General features: G+C 36.1%; 1 protein-coding gene across 1 annotated transcript in view; it reads left to right on the top strand.

Moving 5' to 3' along the window:
* Nucleotides 1-20,122, top strand: part of PPP1R2 (protein phosphatase 1 regulatory inhibitor subunit 2) — a 29,914-nt gene that overhangs the window by 1,628 nt on the left and 8,164 nt on the right. Inside the window, exons 2-4 of the mRNA XM_004745301.3 lie at nt 11,664-11,771; nt 14,975-15,052; nt 15,685-15,779. Of these exons, the coding sequence (XP_004745358.1) occupies nt 11,664-11,771; nt 14,975-15,052; nt 15,685-15,779 (281 nt within the window). The remainder of the gene's footprint in view (nt 1-11,663; nt 11,772-14,974; nt 15,053-15,684; nt 15,780-20,122) is intronic.

The raw sequence follows: 20,122 nt of genomic DNA, 5'->3' as shown, positions 1-20,122 counted from the left end.
AAATAACCAGTTTAGGACTATGAAAGGACTACTTAGTAGTGGTAAATTTATAGAAACTTACCTTGAAGAAAATGTTACCTTGAAGAAACATTGAAGTAGGATGACAGCTTAGAATCATGGCCTTTTGGGATTGGAAAGGACCTTAATTTGTCTCACAACTCCTACACTCCCACTGTCTTTTGGATGCTTGACTTATATTCTCTAACAGGAAATTTTCCAACCTCTATTTTGGGTAAGCTGCTTCAAATGGGAATTGGTGGGGAATGATGGTTGTAGGTTACTGAATTAAGAAAACAGAATCTCACTGGAACATAGCTATAGCAGGAAGACTAAGGAAGACAAAACAAATTGTAGAGAGCTCTTATGCAGTTTCAGGGTATTCAACAGCAAGAGTATCTTTCTCACTGGCATTTATGTTACTTAGTTATTCTTAGTGTTAGCTTCTCTTTGTTTGGCTACCAAGTGGCTTATTGTTCTCCTCTATCTTTCTCTGCTTCCTTATCTTCTGCTTATTCTCAGTTTGGATCTGCCATAGTTTCCTGTGGTCTTAGTCTTTCAGCCTCTTTCTGTAATTGGCTGGGGTTTACTTCCAGGTATCTGTCTTGAAAGCTACTATCCTAGGCTGCTAGCAGGACAGATTCACTTAATTTAGGGCCGTTTACTAGGTTCCAAGATGGATGATTTTGATTGACTTGTCTAGAGGGTTAGACAGCACTTAAGTCTTTAAAGGAAACTAAAGCTCTAATTCATTGAGGTTCATGATGTTTATAGTAAACAAGTAAACAAGTAGTAAAAGGAGATGGACTTTTTCATTATTAGTTTTTTTTTTTAAGATTTTATTTATTTATTCGACAGAGAGAGATCACAAGTAGGCAGAGAGGAAGGCAGAGAGAGAGGAGGAAGCAGGCTCCCTGCTGAGCAGAGAGCCCGATGCGGGACTCGATCCCAGGACCCTGAGATCATGACCTGAGCTGAAGGCAGCGGCTTAACCCACTGAGCCACCCAGGCGCCCCATTATTAGTTTTATATGACTGTAAAGCAAAGCAAATTCTGTTGGTAATATAATATGCATTATTTATGTCACAGCTTATGCAAACATTATTAGCAACTTTACAAGTGCCTCTTTGAACAGAAACAATAAAAGTATAGTTGAACTCTCTTTCTAATGTTTGTCATTTAATTATAACCAGTATTCCCCTTTTGTTATAAAAAGTACTGAAAATAATTATTTTATTTAATACCCTTTATTAATAGACTTAAAATTCAGAAACTGGTAAGTGTAGTGTAATGGTTTAACTTTAAAAGTTGGAACAGAATATAAGGCAACAGAATTTCGTATTAATATGAAAATGACCCGGGATCTAAGTCAATTCTTGTTATTTTAGGTAGTTTTGTTCTTTATAATCATCACAAATTCTCAGTTAGTGAATAGTGAACCATTGCTTCTAGGGGAAATACAGAGTTAGGTTCCTGCAAGTTTCCCTCTTGTGTTTCAAAAACTCAGCAGCACTTGAACACTACACTTGGGAGCCATTTAAAACAATGGATTCAACAAAAGTACAAAAAAGTAAAAAACACTGTTACTCAATGGACACAAAAGAGACACTTATTTACAGTTTGAGAGCTGAAACAACAAGGTAAGGTATCAATCACCTTCTTTAACAGCTGGGAAGATGTGCATGGAGCATCTCAGAATTGTCCCTGTTCTCTGCATGTCTGCAAGAGACAGAGAATGCGCCTCTCTCACGTAAGATTATAGAGTTACAAATGAATTTTATCAAGTGGGCAAATTTGTAAATAGACAATCTGCAAATAACTTACCTTTTATTGGTGCCTTTATCAAGTTAAATGCAGTGGTAGTTTCCTTTTTCTGTACACCACATCACCGCCTCCTCATAAGTTGTGAGGATATCTTAATGTAATATTTTATTTAACATGAAGAGATTTTACCAAGGTACTTTTTTTCTTTTAAGAAAAACAGAAGTTGAGTTGTCTTACTTTAAGGGTCTATCTTTTTAGTAGGAAAAAATTCAAATATGCTTCAGATATCTTTGTGATTTATCTCATATATTACTATCATTAGATAATATTTCAAGGCTCAGTATACACTTAAAGAGATTCGTATAATGCCAAATTTCAAATAGTCTTAGAATTTTTTAAAAATATTTTATTTATTTATTTGACAGAGAGATCACAAGTAGGCAGAGAGGCAGGCAGAAAGAGAGGAAGAGAAGCAGGCCCCCTGCCTGCTCTCTGCCGAGCAGAGAGCCCGATGCGGGGCTTGATCCCAGGACCCCGAGATCATGACCTGAGCCGAAGGCAGAGACTTTAACCCACTGAGCCACCCAGGTGCTGCCCTAGAATTTTTTTTATACAGTTCTTGTCAGACTTTTCTTTTTGTCTCAGTTCTGTTACTTTCTTACTTACTTTATGCTTTGCATTGATACTGTTATCTTCAATGAATTGTTTCTTCAGTTACCACTTGTCAGATACCAATTTTTTGAAGGTTAGTTCGGTTACAACTGGATAGAATCTGTAGATCCACCTATCGGGCAAAAATCTCAATATATGGTATTACACTATTCAGCTAGTTAGAACATCACTGTTGTCTCCTATGATTTTGAAGTTCTCATTCTGTCAGGATACCTTGAATATAGAGTACCACTTGTAAAGGTCTGAACAGATCTAGTGAGTAGCTAATGTGCATTTCATCAAAAACAAGAAACCATTGATTCTAAGAAGTACCCGTGATTTTATGTACCACCAAAAAAGAACAAAATGCCGTCAATTATAAAATTCATTTTAAGATAAATTGTTTTCAGAGAGATTAAAATGAGAATGCATTTTGAATTGGTGAAAATAAATGTTACTAAAACTTATGTTATGAGAAGTATTACAGGTTAGTGATTAATCTGGGGCTAGATTGCCTGGGTTTGTGTCTTGTCTACCACTTACTAGCTCTGTGACTTCCTGTGACTTATTCATTGTATCCATGTGTCGTTTAATTATATTAAATGAGTTAATAAGGGGCGTCTGGGTGGCTCAGTCTGTTAAGTGTCTGCCTTGGGCTCAGGTCGTGATCCATGGGTCCTGAGATGGAGCTGTTTGTCCCTCTCCCTCTAACCCCCACCCCTGCTTTTACAAAAATTAAATAAAATAAATTGGTTAATAAATGTAAAGTTAGTTTAGCTCAGTATCTCATCCTCAAATGTTAGTCTTATTCAAATAGAAATGAACTATAGGAATCTAATTTTTCCACATCTCAGTAGATCGTTCTATACAATACACTTTGAAGTTGCTGTGTTCCATTTAGTAGTACTCTTAGATAGTGTAGGAAAATTCTGCTTAAAAACATTGCGCTTGAATTAATTTCCTTTAATATAATTTTATATAAACATGCTTCAGCTTTATCTTTTTCTGCCTGTAAAGGGATACGGACTATAAAGCCTCACTGAGTCAAGTTTTATGAAAGTGACTTTTTGATTACTGATTGCTTTTATTGTCAGCTCTTACTTTAATTGGTAATTGTGTCTAGCTTCATAGTCTTGTACGTTGTCAACCTATGTAAGTTGAATCTTTATTTAAAGAAAGAGCCATTTCTTGAAGTGTGCAATTAAAGTTTAATACCTTGAGGCTCCGCTTCTTACTCCAAACGTGGCTAAAACTTACCAAATGAGCAAATCACAAGCAGTGAGATGTATGGGTAGGTCTTTGAGGCAGTATCAAATGAGCTATCAAAGTGAAAGTGAGAAGGGGTGACTTTTTCTGGACCAGATTTAGGCTGCATGAAAACCAATCTTCCAAGAGGTGAGGGGTAAAATGAAACCAGGGGGTGCTTTCATCCTCCCAGCAGATTGCAATGTAAGTGGTGATGCCCATATTTTTTTTAGATAGAGATAATGAACTATTAGAAGGTAATACAGACAGCTTGGAATTAAACTCACTTTTCTCTTTTTGGATTTTATTACTCCATAACAAATGTTAATTCTGCCCAAACTTTGGAGATCCTAATTTCCATATTTAGTGTTTTTTGCTGACAGTTCCTTCTTTTTTTTTTTTTTTTTAAAGATTTAATTTATTTATTTGACAAACAGATCACAAGTAGGCAGAGAGGCAGGCAGAGAGGGGGGGGAAGCAGGCTCCCTGCTGAGCAGAGAGCCCAATGTGGGGCTCGATCCCAGGACCTTGAGATCCCGATCTGAGCCGAAGGCAGAGGCTTTAACTCAGTGAGCCACCCAGGTGCCTCAGTTCCTTCTACTTCACTGCTTTCCACCTAAGAATTCCCGGTATGCTTTGTAACCTTTTTTTTTTTTTTAAATTTTTAATTTTTTAAAAATTTTTTATAAACATATAATATATTTTTATCCCCAGGGGTACAGGTCTGTGAATCGCCAGGTTTACACACTTCACAGTACTCACCATAGCACATACCCTCCCCAATGTCCATAACCCCACCCCCTTTCTCCCAACCCCCCTCCCCTGAGCAACCCTCAGTTTGTTTTGTGAGATTGAGTCTCTTACACTTTGTCTCCCTCCCGACTCCATCTTGTTTCATTTATTATTCTCCTACCCCCTTAACTCCCCATGTTGCATCTCTACTTCCTCATATCAGGGAGATCATATGATAATTGTCTTTCTCCAATTGACTTATTTCGCTAAGCATGATACTCTCTAGTTCCATCCACGTTGTCGCAAATGGCAAGATTTCATTTCTTATGATGGCTGCATAGTATTCCATTGTATATATATACCACTTCTTCTTTCTCCATTCATCTGTTGATGGACATCTAGGTTCTTTCCATAGTTTGGCTATTGTAGACATTGCTGCTATAAACATTCGGGTGCACGTGCCCCTTCAGATCACTACGTTTGTATCTTTAGGGTAAATACCCAGTAGTGCAATTGCTGGGTCATAGGGTAGTTTTATTTTCAACATTTTGAGGAACCTCCATGCTGTTTTCCAGAGTGCTTTGTAACCTATTTTTTTATGCCCTATTTAAATCGATGTTTTTGCAAGATACTGTTCTCTTTGGAGCCAAAAAAATTCTAAGAATTTCTTTTGTTCTTAATATTGTGTTGAGGAAGTGGAGTAAAGCTTTGAATAAATAAAACTTTAGTTCTTTTGATAGTGGAAAGTAAACTAAAAGACAGACAAACCAGGAAGAATTTGGGTTACATATAATGTTATAGATATGTGGTTTATACCTTGTGTGTATCTTTTGCTTATATATACATAACATGGTTTAAATCTTTACATTTAAATTTGAGTTCTTTATGTTTTTCTACATCATTGTAAGTCATATAGATGTACAAGAACTTGCTCATATTTAAATGTAAAAAACTTAGATTTATAAGAGGTTTCCAATAGAAAGCCAAAGGATATAAACATAATTCATAAAAGGAAAGTAAAATGTAGCATTTATAAGGTAATGAGCAAAGAAACATAAAATAGCTTATTTTTATTTATTTTTTTTTTTAAGATTTTATTTATTCTTCAGAGAGAGAGGGAGAGAGAGCGAGCACAGGCAGACAGAATGGCAGACAGAGGCTGAGGGAGAAGCAGGCTCCCTGCTGAGCAAGGAGCCCGATGTGGGACTCGATCCCAGGATGCTGGGATCATGACCTGAGCCGAAGGCAGCTGCTTAACCAACTGAGCCACCCAGGTGTCCCCATAAAATAGCTTTTAAGTAATGATTCCTACTGCTCAGGTGGAGATAACACATACATAAATAACCAATCTTGGCAAAGTTTTGGTAATTACTGGGGACATTACATATTGATCTCTTTCTCTCTCTTTTTTTAAGATTTTTATTTATTTGGGCGCCTGGGTGGCTCAGTGGGTTAAGCCGCTGCCTTCGGTTCAGGTCATGATCTCAGGGTCCTGGGATCGAGTCCCGCATCGGGCTCTCTGCTCAGCAGGGAGCCTGCTTCCCTCTCTCTCTCTCTGCCTGCCTCTCCGATTACTTGTGATTTCTCTCTGTCAAATAAATAAATAAAATCTTAAAAAAAAAAAAAAGATTTTTATTTATTTGACAGAGATCACAGGTAGGCAGAGAGGCAGGCAGAGAGAGAAAGGGGGAAGCAGGCTCCCTGCCGAGTAGAGAGCCTGATGTGGGGCTCAATCCCAGCACCTGAGCCGAAGGCAGAGGCTTTAACCCACTGAGCCACCCAGGCGCCCCTTGATTTCTCTTTTGAAACTATACTGCAACCTGGAGTGAACTATAAAGCCGTTGCATTTTAACCCAGATAAGCCTATCCTAGCAAGTTATCCTAAAAATATCATTGAACAGAATATGCACAAGTGTGTTCATTTCTGCTTTATTCTAAATAGGAAAAACTTGGTTTCAATAAATATCTAACATTGGGCGAATAGTTATTATTGAGTATTGAGACTAGGAGCACCTGTGTGGCTCAGTGGGATAAGCCTCTGCCTTCAGCTCAGGCAGCGTCCTGGGATCAAGCCCCACATCGGGCTCGCTGCTCAGCAGGGAGCCTGCTTTCCCCCACTCCCTGCCTGCCTCTCTGCCTTCTTGTGATTGCTGTCTGCCAAATAAATAAATATTTAATAAGTATTTAAAAAAACCTAAAGACTAGAAAATACAAGTGGCTTATTATAATAAAATATATATACTAATAACTTCCATATCAGTAGATGTATTTTTTGTATACGGTATCTACTGCTTTATAAATAAAATATATATACTAATGCTTCCATATCAGTATATGTATTTTTATGTACTGTATCTACTGTTTTATATATGTATGTACACAGTATATGTATTCTTATATATACTGATTGTTTATATACTTTTATGTAATATATATTATTTTATATGGTAATGGAATTTGCAGAAATCAAAACTGTTAGTGGGTTAGGGTGCTGGGATTATCATTATTAAATTTTATCCTTCATTTTTAAGTAAACATTATTTCTGCTTTATCGCACAGTTCTCTCTTTTTTTTCCACCCCCTGTTATCTCACCAAATAGGTCTATAGGGTGTTTGGGTTTCCACCCATTGGAGAAGCCTTTTAAACTCCTCTAACGGTCTGTCATTCTTAAGCAGTAAAGATGATAAGTTGTCATTTTTAATTTGATATTGTTAACATCATTTAAGAAATAACTTATTTTACTTTGAAGTTAGGAAGTACCTAACAAGGTCATTAATATGTATTTATTTTAAAATATTTTGTTTAATGTAATACAAATATGGAAAGTTATATTGAATGTAATTTTAAAGTTTAAGAAATCACAAAATTATAAATGGTTATATTTATATTATAAAATTATTATATATATTATAAAACACCCCTTAACTGCCATCCTGGTAAAGAAAAAGAATGTTTCCATCACCTCAGGAATGTCCCCTGTCCTTTCCAATCACACTCTTTCCTCCCCTGGCTCCCAACGTAACCACTTTTCAGACTTCTATGGTAATCATGTAAGTATACATTCCAACACAGTTTAGTTTTGCCAGCTTTTAAACTTTATGTAGAGATGTGCTTTCTTTTACAGTATCTTTAATAGGAAATCTTAATAGGACTACCTGTTAATACAGGTTTTATGAAATTTCACCTGTGATTTTGTTTCTGCCTGGCACTTAACCTCAGCTGTCACTTCAGAGGCATTTGTTCTCTCAGGAGGGAACATTTAGTTATGGTATCCTGAGACTCCCTTTGCTTATTAATTGGATTGCTTTCTTCACAAACTTTATCTAATTCCCTTAAAGCTTGTGTACGTTTCTTTCATGATTCTTCTAATCAGAGCTGCTTGATCATGTTTGCTATCTAGAATCTTTAGAAATATATCTCTTCACTGTGATTATTTTCTTTATGTAGCATGAGTAAACCTAGGCATTTACTTTCTAAATTCAGAGTAATTTGTAGATAGGACCTATTTTAACAAAATATCTGAAACTGTGTACTTAGTTGAATACAAAACTGATTGCTTTTTAGAAAAATTCATTCTGTGGCACATAGAAGTTTTTCAAAATCTTAAATGTTGAGTCTTGGCAAGGCAAGGTGAAAGGGATCCAGTTCAAAAGCAGTTTTAAACATTTCTTCAGAATAACCTCCTCAACCCATTTTCTACAGTTCTAAGTGAGATATGGCACCTGGATTTTTAACCCTGAACAGTAGTGTTGTTTTGTTTTGTTTTTTAAAGATTTTATTTATTTATTAGATGGAGAGAGACCGTAAGTAGGCAGAGCAGCAGGCAGAGGGAGAGGGAAAAGCAGGCTGTTCCCTGAGCAGGGAGCCGGAGTGGGGCTCGATCCCAGGACATGGGATCAGGACCTGAGCTAAAAGCAGCCGCTTAACCGACTGAGCCACCCAGGTGCCCCCAAACTGGAGATTTTAAAGTCATAAAAACCCTTTATGTTTGTGTGGTACTTTTATAATTTGATGTCACAGACATTATTTCAGTTGATTCTCTCAACAACTTATATTAAAAGAAAGACTGTTAATAAAACTCCCATTTTGTTACAGTTTCAATGTAGAGTAAATGTAGCCCCAAAGAGGGTGTTCGTTGGACTTGCCTGTAGTTGGAGGACTAGTGAAAGGTAACTGGAACTTGAACGTTAAACATCGGTGCTAGTGGGGTTCGTTTGTTCGTTTGTTTGTTTTTCTGCTATAAGACCAATTATGTACTACTCAGATAGCAGCTAGACATATGAAGAAATCAATATTATTATTTTTTTTTTAAAAGATTTTATTTATTTATTTGACAGACAGAGATCACAAGTAGGCACAGAGGCTGGCAGAGAGGAGGAAGCAGGCTCCCCGCAGAGCAGAGAGCCCGATGTGGGGCTCGATCCCAGGACCTGAGATCATGACCCGAGCCGAAGGCAGCGGCTTAACCCACTGAGCCACCCAGGCGCCCCAAGAAATCAATATTATAAAGCAGGTTCTATTTTTCTAGTTTAGTTCACTCAAGTGTTTTTAATATAAGTGAGATTTAAGTTTGTTAGTTCAAAGTTCAGATACATTCCATGCTGAATTTAAAAAAGAAAAGTACAGTATATCTGGACCAACCTTTGCCTCTTGATAAAACAAAGGATAAGCAACTTGAAGTTGTAGTGGAAGTAGTCTGTAGTGGAACATTAATCAGCTTTAAAAAGGGAGAAAATTTTTTTTAATTTTTAATTTTTTATTAACATATAATGTATTATTAGCCCCAGGGGTACAGGTCTGTGAATCGCCAGGTTTATATACTTCACAGCACTCACCGTAGCACATACCCTCCCCAGTGTCCATAACCTAATCCCCCTCTCCCTGGCCCCCTCCCCCCCGGCAACCCTCACTTTGGTTTGTGAGATTAAGATCTCTTATACTTTGTCTCCCTCCTGACCCCATCTTGTTTCATTTTTTCCTTCCCTACCCCTCAAACTCCCCACATTGCCTCTCAAATTCTTCATATCGGGGAGATCATAAGATAATTGTCTTTCTCTGATTGACTTATTTCACTCAGCATAATACCCTCTGGTTCCATCCACGTTGTTGCAAAAGGCAAGATTTCATTTCTTTTGATGGCTGCATAGTATTCCATTGTTTATATATACTACATCTTCTTTATCCATTCATCTGTTGGTGGACATCTAGGTTCTTTCCAGAGTTTGGCTGTTGTGGACATTGCTGCTATAAACATTCAGGTGCACGTGCCAAAAAAGGGAGAAAAATCTGATACATGCCACCACATAGATGAGCTTTGAAGACATTAAGTGAAATAAGCCAGTCACAAAAGAACAAATATTGTATGAGTCTATTTATATGAGGTACCCAGAGTAGTTAAATTCATAGAGACAAAACGGAATTGTGGTTGCCTGGGGCTGGGAGAGGAGAGGATGGGGAGTTAGTGTTCACTGGGTAGAGTTTCAGTTGGGGAAGATGAAAAAGTCCTGAAGATGGTTGTTGTTGGGGGTTTCACAACAATGTGATTATACTTAATGCTGCACAACTACTATACACTTAAAAATGTTTAAAATGGTGAATTTTATGGTATACACATTTTACTACACTAAATTAAGAAGAAAAAAGTGCTTCGTCTGAAATAGGGATACTGGGTGCTTTGGAGAAGAAAACAAGAGAACATAAAAATCAGGCTCACCTGCCATGAGCTGGCATGTATAATTTTAAGGTGACTCAGGGCATGGTAAAGGGAATATGATATTAAAGTTTGAGTGTATCATTTTTCAAGAACATTTCAGAATATGGGTGTTGGTAGATTTAGGAAAATTAACAATATCTACGCTAAAATCTCACCAACGTGTGCAAGTACAGAAAAGATTTGAATCTGTGTAAAATCTACATTTGATTTTATAGTAGTTTTATTTTCCAGTATATAACCAAGGCACAAATTGTATATGTAACAAAATATTGTTGGGTGGCAGAGAGGTCTTTGATGTCCTTTATATAATGAGTAGATCCAAAGAGTTTGTAATTAAGTCAACTAATTATTTAGCACCTTAAATATTTTGTTGACTAGATATTAATACAGATGTTCATAAAACAGTTATTTTTATTTCTTAAGTAGATTTATCTCAGGTATCCTGAATATACCATTTCTTAGCAAACTCTTATTTTTCTAGGTAAAAAAAAAGAGCTTAACTATTATGTTTGCAACCTAAATATTAATGGTATTTAAGTTTAGTGAGGTATTCCCTGTAGTTTTTATGTTTTAATTCTTTTGATTGTTTTGGATATCTCTGAAAAAATTAGGCCAAGGAGGTATTCATTTTTTTTTTAATTTTAATTTATTTTTTTGTATGTCCCAGGCTACTTTATTTAACAATAAATGATGAGTAATGAGTGATGAGTAATGGGATTAAAAACAAGAGTATACTTGAACTTCTCCTTCCCTCCAACTAATTCCCCCCAAATTCCCTGCCCCCCCCCCCAACACCTTTGTATTCCCAGATTCTTTCTTAATGAAGAACTTAATCCCAAAACCCTGGAACAAACCCCAGGTTCTCTTTCCCTAGCTCTCCCTCTTCCTCTGGCCCCCATTCCTGGGAAGGGCTGGCATCTCAGTTTGAGTGCAAGAGAGAGCCCAGAGTTGTGACAGACAGAGAGTGGAAGGCTTCACCCTCTGAGGAACTGAGGAATACAACGTAGTGAAGTGTGAGGGCCCAGATAGCCTGGTGTACCAAAATGGGGTCCTGGTGCCAGAGGAAAGGATACTCGTGCCCTCACAAAGGGGACCCAGCAGCCTCAGGATCCTCTCATTTTAATAGTCAGTGCCCCAAGCCAGGGGTCTGGAAAATTTCATTGTTTTTTATTAAACTGTTAACGACATATAATAGGTGAAAAATCCTCAACTGCTGAGTTTATACAATGTGTACATTTCAGTTTTTTGCTATTATTACTTGTAAAGGCTAGATGAAGACTAAGCGTGTCATAATATAGTGTCTTGAGTATCTGATGAAGATTCTGAATAGTGTGTTTTTAATATGTGGGCACTAAGTATACTATAAAATATTTATTTTATTGTAATTACTTACGGTTTTTACCCTACATTAGTTTCTATTCCAAGAAAGTATATGTAAAAATAGAAGCTGGCAGTCAGATAGAAGTTGAAACGTGGGATTTGGATGTTTGTCAATTTTAGATGTGTAACTTTTTTATCTTTTACTTCACTGAGGAAATTCTTTTTTCTTTTTAATTTTAGTAAAAAATCCCAGAAGTGGGATGAAATGAACATCCTGGCGACATATCATCCAGCAGACAAAGACTATGGTTTGATGAAAATAGATGAACCTAGCACTCCTTACCATAGGTAATGTTTTGTTGATTCGTTCCTTTTTTACTTCCTTTTTGCATTCTATATGAGCTTCTGGATAACAGCTGATTTAAGTATCTGTTTGATTTTATAGTAGTTATTAGAGCACAAGTCAATAACCCAACTGCATATTTGTATATAATAGTATAAGTAATATATCACTTTATTTTATTTTTTTAAAGATTTTATTTATTTGTGAGAGAGAGCGAGCATGCATACACACAAGCAGGGGGAGCAGCAGGCAGAGGGAGAAGCAGACTCCTCGCTGAGCCAGGAGCCTGATGCAGAACTCGATCTCCGATCCCTGGGATCGTGATCAGTGCCAAAGGCAAATCCTTAACCACTGAGCAACCCAGGCGTCCCAGTAACAAGTAACTTTAAAAACTTGGGGATCTAGGGGTACCTGGGTAGCTCTGTTGGTTAAGCATCTCTTGATTTAGGCTCAGGTCGTGATCTCAGGGTCATGAGATCAGGCTCCACACTGGGCATGGAACCTGCATAAGAGTCTCTCTTCCTCACTCTGCCCCTCCCCACCTCCCCTTAAGGAAAAATTGAGAGTCCATTTTTTTTTTTTTAAGATTTTATTTATTTTTTTGACAGATCGAGATCACAAGTAGGCAGAGAGACAGGCAGAGAGAGAGGAAGGGAAGCAGGCTCCCCGCTGAGCAGAGAGCCCGATGCAGGGCTCGATCCTAGGACCCAGGATCATGACCTGACCTGAAGGCAGAGGCTTAACCCACTGAGCCACCCAGGTGCCCCGAGAATCCATTTTGTACATTATAATTGTAGTAACTGTTTATTTGCTGTAACTCAGTGATCCCTAGCCACTAATGATACACACAGATTAATGACTTTTGCATTCCTTAAAATAATCTATTTATAAAAAGGAAGATGAGGGTTGGGCTTATTTCCTTTCTAAGTAGAAACTGGGAGCTTATTCAGTCTTTGCAGAAAGGGATGACCAGCTTTTTTAAACCCATTCAAAGACAAGTGGTCATTACTATTGTTACATGTCCTTATTTTTAAACTTATGTAATATTATAGTTCAGATAATTACATTGTGATTATTGGCAGCTTTTGCCTTCCAAAATATTTTAAATGAATTATAAAATTATAGTGTGTGGCAGTAATTAGTATGAAGACAAAAATAATGTACCAGGAAGCATTATGAGAAGATAGAGATTCTAAATAATAGAAATACCTAATTCAGACTGTGCCTTAATTTGTATTGAAAAAGATTTCCAGGAATGAAGTATTTGGTCTATGAAGGAAGGTAACATAAATCCAGGAGTTACTGTTAAAATAGACTTAAGGAAGTCTGTATTTCAAATCAGTGAATAAGAACTTTGGAAAGTAAGTTGAGATAACTTACACCTTGTTGATAGCAAAAACAGTAAAAACAAGGATAAGTATGAAGATTTTGACAAAGGTAGAAATAATGAAATAGGTACAGGTGCCAAAACTCGGAACACTAAGGCTTGAGGGAAGAAATGGAAATAAGATTTATGAAAAGCTTATACCCTTATTTTTCTCCTAATTACAAGAATGGTTTTTGTTGTTGTTGTTGTTGTTTTTACTTTTTTTAAAAAACTTATTTGTCAGACAGGCACAGAGAGAGAGGGAACACAAGCAGTGGTAGTGAGAGAGGGAAAAGCAGGCTTCCCGCAGAACAAGCAGCCCAGTGTGGGGGCTCGATCCCAGGACTTCAGGACCATGACCTGAGCTAAAGGCAGACGCTTAATGACTGAGCCACCCAGGCCCCCCAAGGATATATTTTAAAACATACCTTAAACCTTTTATTGTGCCAGAAGCCACAGTCAGGGCTTTTTTTCCTTTTCAGTAATGGTGGTAGATAGACATTCCTTCCTTATCTTTTGGTTGGAAATACCTATCTGACAAGAATTAAAATTGAACATAACTGAAAAAGTTGTAGGCATTATTTTTAGATTGTTTATCTTAAATGTGAATGGTATTTATCTGGTACTTTTTTTGCCCCTTTACCTTACCCATATCCTTCCTCTGGGAGTTTCCAAAGTTATTTGGTTCCTAAGTAATTGAAGCTTTATGTATGTACAGGTACATGTTCTCAGCTTTTATCAATTTAGTGCTCAATTTTACCAGTTTCTTTCATGGCCCTTTTTTTAAAGAATTTTGTTTAGTAGAAGAGGATGCTTTTTATAGAAAGATCGTGTTATACTATCTAAGAATTTCACACTGTTAATATACAGAAGTTATTAATGCTTTTATATATACATGTGTATGTATATACACACACATAAATATAATTTGCCCATAAATTTTATAATATAGAGTTGTCTATAAGAGTTCTACAAATTGATAACCTCCCATGGAAAAAATGCATCATCAAAACTATAGCACTTTTTTAACTTGTCTCATCAACTAACTAGGAAGGATATAAATCAGTATTTTTTTTTTTTTAATATAGGTGACTTCTGCTTTTATATACCTTTCAGTGGCCTCAGAATTAAATATGCTCATGTTTGCAATTAAGTGGGGAGAAAATTTTATATTAGAGGATAGATTGAAGAAAGCTAATAGCTTTTAAATGCCCTGAATTAGATCTTTAGGATCTAATTATGGTATTTTACCTAGCCTTATGTCTGCATGGATCATTTGTTTCTGTCTTCTTCTAAAACCAGACAGTGGTTTTGGTTTTGGTTTTGTTTTCCTACAATATTTGTTCCCTCTCACTGGATGGAATAATTGAAGTTTCTAAATTTTTTATAAATGATACAAGTTCTTAATATTTATTTTCATGGTCACAGTAGTGGTTTTTTAAAGTCATTTGGAGGGTTTTCTTGATTGGTGCTGTATTTTCAAAAACTTGCATGGAATAGAAACAATTTGAAATTAAGCCTCCGGGTACTTGGATGGCTCAGTTGGTTAAGCATCTGCCTTTGGCTCAGGTCAGGATCCCGGGGTCCTGGGATCAAGCCCTGTATCAGGCTTTCTGCTCAAAAAGGAGCCTGCTTCTCCCTCTCCCTCTGCTTCTCCCCCTGCTTGTGCTCTTTGTGTCAAATAAATAAAATCTTTTAAAAAATAAAATTAAACCTCAGAACAACAGAGCTATAAATATGTTGATACTATAACTTAATCAATAGAATTATGGTTTTCTACCTTATTTTTCTGCTTGAAAAATTATGGTTTAAGTATTAATTATAATGTGCTTTTCATTCTAGTATGGTAGGTGATGATGAAGATGCACTGAGTGATTCAGAAACCAATGAAGCCTTGACCCCAGATATCTTAGCTAAGAAGTAAGTACTGATGACTATGAAGTATTTTCACTTACACATTTTCACTTGTTTTTAATTGTGCAGAGTTAAAGGCATTCTGCTGTACTTGTACAAATGTAAAAAAGCATAAGCTAAGTTTATTTGGATTTCTCATAGCAACTTTTATAGTCTTGTTTCTAGATTAAAATCAAAGTGTACAGGTAGCAGAAAGAGTACTAGAGCCTGGTACACAGATTCCTTGTGTCAGTCCCCTATGCGTTTGTATTTTTGTTGGTGGTGTTTTTAATATCCTATGTTTTAAAGTAAGATGGTACATCTGGCTGGCTCAGTCAGAAAAGCATGCGACTCTTATTGTTGTGCGTTTGAGCCCCCACATTGGGTCTACACCTAGAGATTACACAAAAATAACTGGGTTCATAAACAAAAACTCTATTTCTTTGCTGTTCATTGATTTCTTTCACCTTCCACTGTTCTTATTGCTTACTGGTTTCTATGCTCATTCCCACTTTCTTGCTTTTTATTTTCCTCATCAGGTTATAGCTGGCATAGTAATGATCTTTAAATGTTTTTATAAGGCTCAAGAGTTGAATGAATGAGACACTCAATAAAAGAATATCACAGTGTTGATTTCTTTGTAAATGACTGTTGTGTAGATTAGCTGCTGCTGAAGGCTCAGAGCCAAAGTATCGGGTTCATGAACAAGCAAGCAGTGAAGATGAGGATAGTGACCTCTCACCTGAAGAACAAGGTAGTTGATTTCCTTTACTGCTTTCAGCACTGTGCTAATAATTTTTGCTTAAATAAATTCATTATTTGAAGGTTTTCAAGTGGTTTTCCTTTTAGGAAAATGGATGGTGGGAGGTTAGGGAGCAACATATTTATAATTCAGATTCTACTTACATGGGTTTAGTGGATAACAGTTTCCCTCCCCCTGCACACACATACCACCTTCCTTGATTTCAAGAATTTGGGAAAGTATTACCATTTTTTAAGTAATTATAGTTTCTTTCTTTGTACTTTTTTCTTTTTTACTGTTTGATACAGAGTAGATGCTCAGTAAATAGTAATGCTTTTGGTGTCAGTGAGTGTTTGGATGATCTTAAAATGGATAGCGGTAAGAGCTAATTTACCAATTGCTTGTGCTTTTTCTGTTTTAAAACAGTAGTGAAACTTACCAGATGCACCAAGATGGTCAGATGTAGAGTGATCTTTTTTAGGTTCCATTGAATCAAAAAAAGAACAGTAATGTCATATGCAAGAAGATAAAAGAGCCTTCTCAACAGGGTTTGAAGAGGCTCTTGTAGTCCATACAGTACACAAACAGTTATATTGCTACTTACTCATGGTTTTTGTTATTTCAAGTAAGAATGGTTATCTGGAGATAAGAAGAAAAGGAAGGTATTTTATCTTGTTACTTTTTACACTCTTTGAACCATGTGAATGTACAGTCTTTTCAAGAATTAAAATTGTTTATATAGTTTTTTAAAACTAGTTTTAAAAGGAAAAACCAAGTGTAGGTATAGGAAAAAAGATGCAAGAAAAACAGAAACACACCTTCACAAAAAAGAAAAAGAGTTAGTGGTGTACTTGAAGCCTTGAAATGTGGATGTTTAAGAAGTTCAGAAATTTCATCTGGATTCTGAATATTTGCTAGTTAATGGTCAGAATCTTTGTCAGGTGTAGCTCCTAAGGTATAATTTGCTACTTCTGTCATCTTCAGAATATAGTTTATTCAACAAATTGTGATGGTCTGAGCCTAATTGTTGTATGAGACAAAAAAAAGTACATGTAGCCTAATCCCAAGTTACGTTGTAGGTCTTATCTCCTCAGTGACTTCCTAACTTATCCAAAAATAAATTACAAAGACCCTTGAAAATTGTTTTAAATATAAGTTGTTTCTGGAGCTGGTTTCCTCATTATTCTCTTAAAAACATGATCTATTAAGAACAGGAATTTGTTATTAGCCTATATTGTCAGTTTTCATTGAAGGATTTTTTTTTTCCGCCCTCAGATTGTAGTTCCGTGAATTAGCCAGCAGGGGGAACAATTTGGTTACACGTTCAAAAGTTCAAGTCCTTCTAGTAGAGTTACTGACTCCTATGGGTGTTTATTGCTTTTATTTTATTTTTTTAAAATATTTTTATTTATTTATTTGACAGAAATCACAAGTAGGCAGAGAGGCAGGCAGAGAGAGAGGAGGAAGCAGGCTCCCTGCGGAGCAGAGAGCCTGATGTGAGGTTCCATCCCAGGACTTTGGGATCATGACCTGAGCCGAAGGCAGAGACTTTAACCCACTGAGCCACCCAGGCACCCCTATTTATTGCTTTTAAACAAACAAAAAAAATACATATCTGAAAGTCCTTATTTATTGATAGAAATTCTTGGAAAAAATTATATCTTGTAACTTTTATAGTATAACAATTAAGATATTGGCTATGGAGTCAGACATACCAGTTTGTACTCCAGGTATGTCAGGTGTCTAATTTGTAATTTCTCTGAGCCTCAGTTTCTTCATTTCAAATTGGGATCTATAAAAATATTCAGAGGTATTGTGAGTACTAAATGATATAAAGAATTTAAATCACTTAACTCTGATTCTGTCATATTATATGTATTCAGTAAATAATAACTTTTAATGACTTAAATAATTGGTGTATTCTCCATTATTTTATAAAATAGTAAAAAAAAAAGTATAAAAAAGGGAATTTGCTTGTGAAGTTCACATGGAGAGTTGATTATTGTTAGAACTAGGCCTAAAATCTTAACATCCTTGAGCTCTTCTTAGTATGTTGCTCTATCATACACGGATTACAGGTAAAATGAATATAAATAGTTAAAGAAGATTGAGAACACTTGTATTAGCCTCTTTCTACAAAATGAATATATTGTGTACTTTAAACTTATATAAAGCATTTTGAGTATTCTAAAATTAGAAAGTATAACAAAACCAAGTTCAGCATCTCTTAGGATTAAAAAGAAATTATTTTCTTAGACTGTAAATATTATTCACCAGAGAGAAATACTATAATAATCAACTTCTAGGAATAAAAAACTGTAAATTAAAACAGCATCATGGGGGCACCTTGGTGATTCAGTTGGTTTAGCAGCTGACTCTTGATCTCAGCTCAGGTCTTGATCTCAGGGTTGTCAGTTCAACCCCTGCTTTGGGCTCCAGACTCAGGGTGGAGCCTACCTACATACATACATACATATATAGTACCTACATAGTACATAGTACATAAATAAATACATAGCATCATGGTCTCTTTCCTTTCAGATCAACAAAAGTTAAAAAAAATGAGTTTCTTTGGGTATAAATATGGAGAAATAAGTTATTTATGTACTATTGGTGGGCATGAAAATGGTTTGGCTTTTCTGGAAAGCAGTATGGCAAATATGAGCCAGAAGTTTTAAAAGAAAGTGATACCCTTTGATCTAGCAATTCAGTTTCCCAGAGTCTATTCCAATGTTTTGTAAACATTATTGACTAAGTCCTACATGTTATATATGTATGCATAAATTATAAAAAGAAAAATTTCACAAAACAGTACTCACCTTTATTATGTGTGATGCATTCTAGTTTATTTTGTTTTATTTCATTTTTTAAACATACCCATTAAAGGGGGTGCCTTGGTGGCTCAGTGGGTTAAAGCCTCTGCCTTCGACTCAGGTCATGGTCCCAGGGTCCTGGGATGGAGCCTCGCATCGGGCTCTCTGCTCAGCGGGGAAGACCTCCCCCCTCTCTGCCTGCTTGTGATCTCTCTCTCTCTGTCAAATAAATAAAATATTTTTTTAAAATACCCATTAAAGAATCCTCATACACAATTTGAAAAAACACTGGTTTATATTGAGAAAATAAAAGAAACAAAGCACAGAATGTATGTGTATAAAAACATGAAAATACATGGAGATTAGAAATTTTTCCCCAAGAATAGAGGATTAAATAGTCACTCAATACCTTATAACCATTTAAAAATTATATAAATCTGCTATGTACATGGTGGAATATTTTACTATATCTTCATATACCTAATTGTCTAAACTCTGAATCATTTTAGCATGAAAGAAAGGGTCATATTGTACTTCCTCAGATGGTGGGCATAAACTGAACCTTGCCTGGGTGAACATAATGGAAATTGTAACTATATAGTAAGTGCAAAAACATCATATAGAAAAATATAGGAGTTATTTTTAGAAAATTTTCTAGAAAAAAGTATAAAATCATAAAATATTAATGGTTAGGTGCCAGGGTGGCTCAGTGGGTTAAAGCCTCTGCCTTCGGCTCAGGTCATGATCCCAGGGTCCTGGGAGTGAGCCCCAACATCAGGCTCTCTGCTTAGCAGGGAGCCTGCTTCCCTTCCTCTCTCTCTGTGCTGCCTGCCTCTCTGCCTACTTGTGATCTCTGTCTGTCAAATAAATAAAAATAAAATCTTTAAAAAATATATTAATGGTTAATTTCTGAGTGAGTATTGCAGTACTGGAGGCAATCAGAACCATTTTTTTAAATTAATTATTGAAATACGATTCATGTTACATTGGTTTTCAGATGTACAATGTATTGATCAAACAATTTTGTACATTATTCAGTGTTTATCATATGTATAGTCCCCATCTGTCACCAAATAATAAACAGTGTTATTATAGTATTATTGACTATCCTCCCTAAGTTGTACTTTACATTTCCATGACTTATTTATTTGGTCACTGGAAGTTTGTAAAACCTTTTTTTTTTTTTTAAAGATTTCTATTTGTTTGCCAGAGAGAGAGAGAGAGTACACACAAGCAGGCAGAGGCAGCAAGAGAAGCAGGCTCCCTGCCGAGCAAGGAGCCTGATGTGGGACTCAATCCCAGGACCCTGGGATCATGACCTGAGCCGAAGGCAGCAGCATAACCAACTGAGCCACCCAGGCATCCCATGTAAAACCATTTTTTTGTTTGTTTTTTAACATTGGTTTTTGCATCATTTGAATACTTGAAAGGCATCACTAAAAATTAAATCATGAGGATTTGGTCTTTTTATTGCCCTCTTTTTTCAATTTTACTTCCCTCTACCATATGGTATTCTCAAACAATAAGACAAATCACAAAAGT

Source organism: Mustela putorius, unplaced genomic scaffold (genome assembly GCF_011764305.1).
Source record: "Mustela putorius furo isolate JIRA1106 unplaced genomic scaffold, ASM1176430v1.1 tig00003834_pilon_pilon_pilon, whole genome shotgun sequence".
NCBI lineage: Eukaryota > Metazoa > Chordata > Mammalia > Carnivora > Mustelidae > Mustela > Mustela putorius.
Note: the sequence above shows the minus strand (reverse complement) of the source record. Positions and strands in the feature narration are given on the sequence as shown.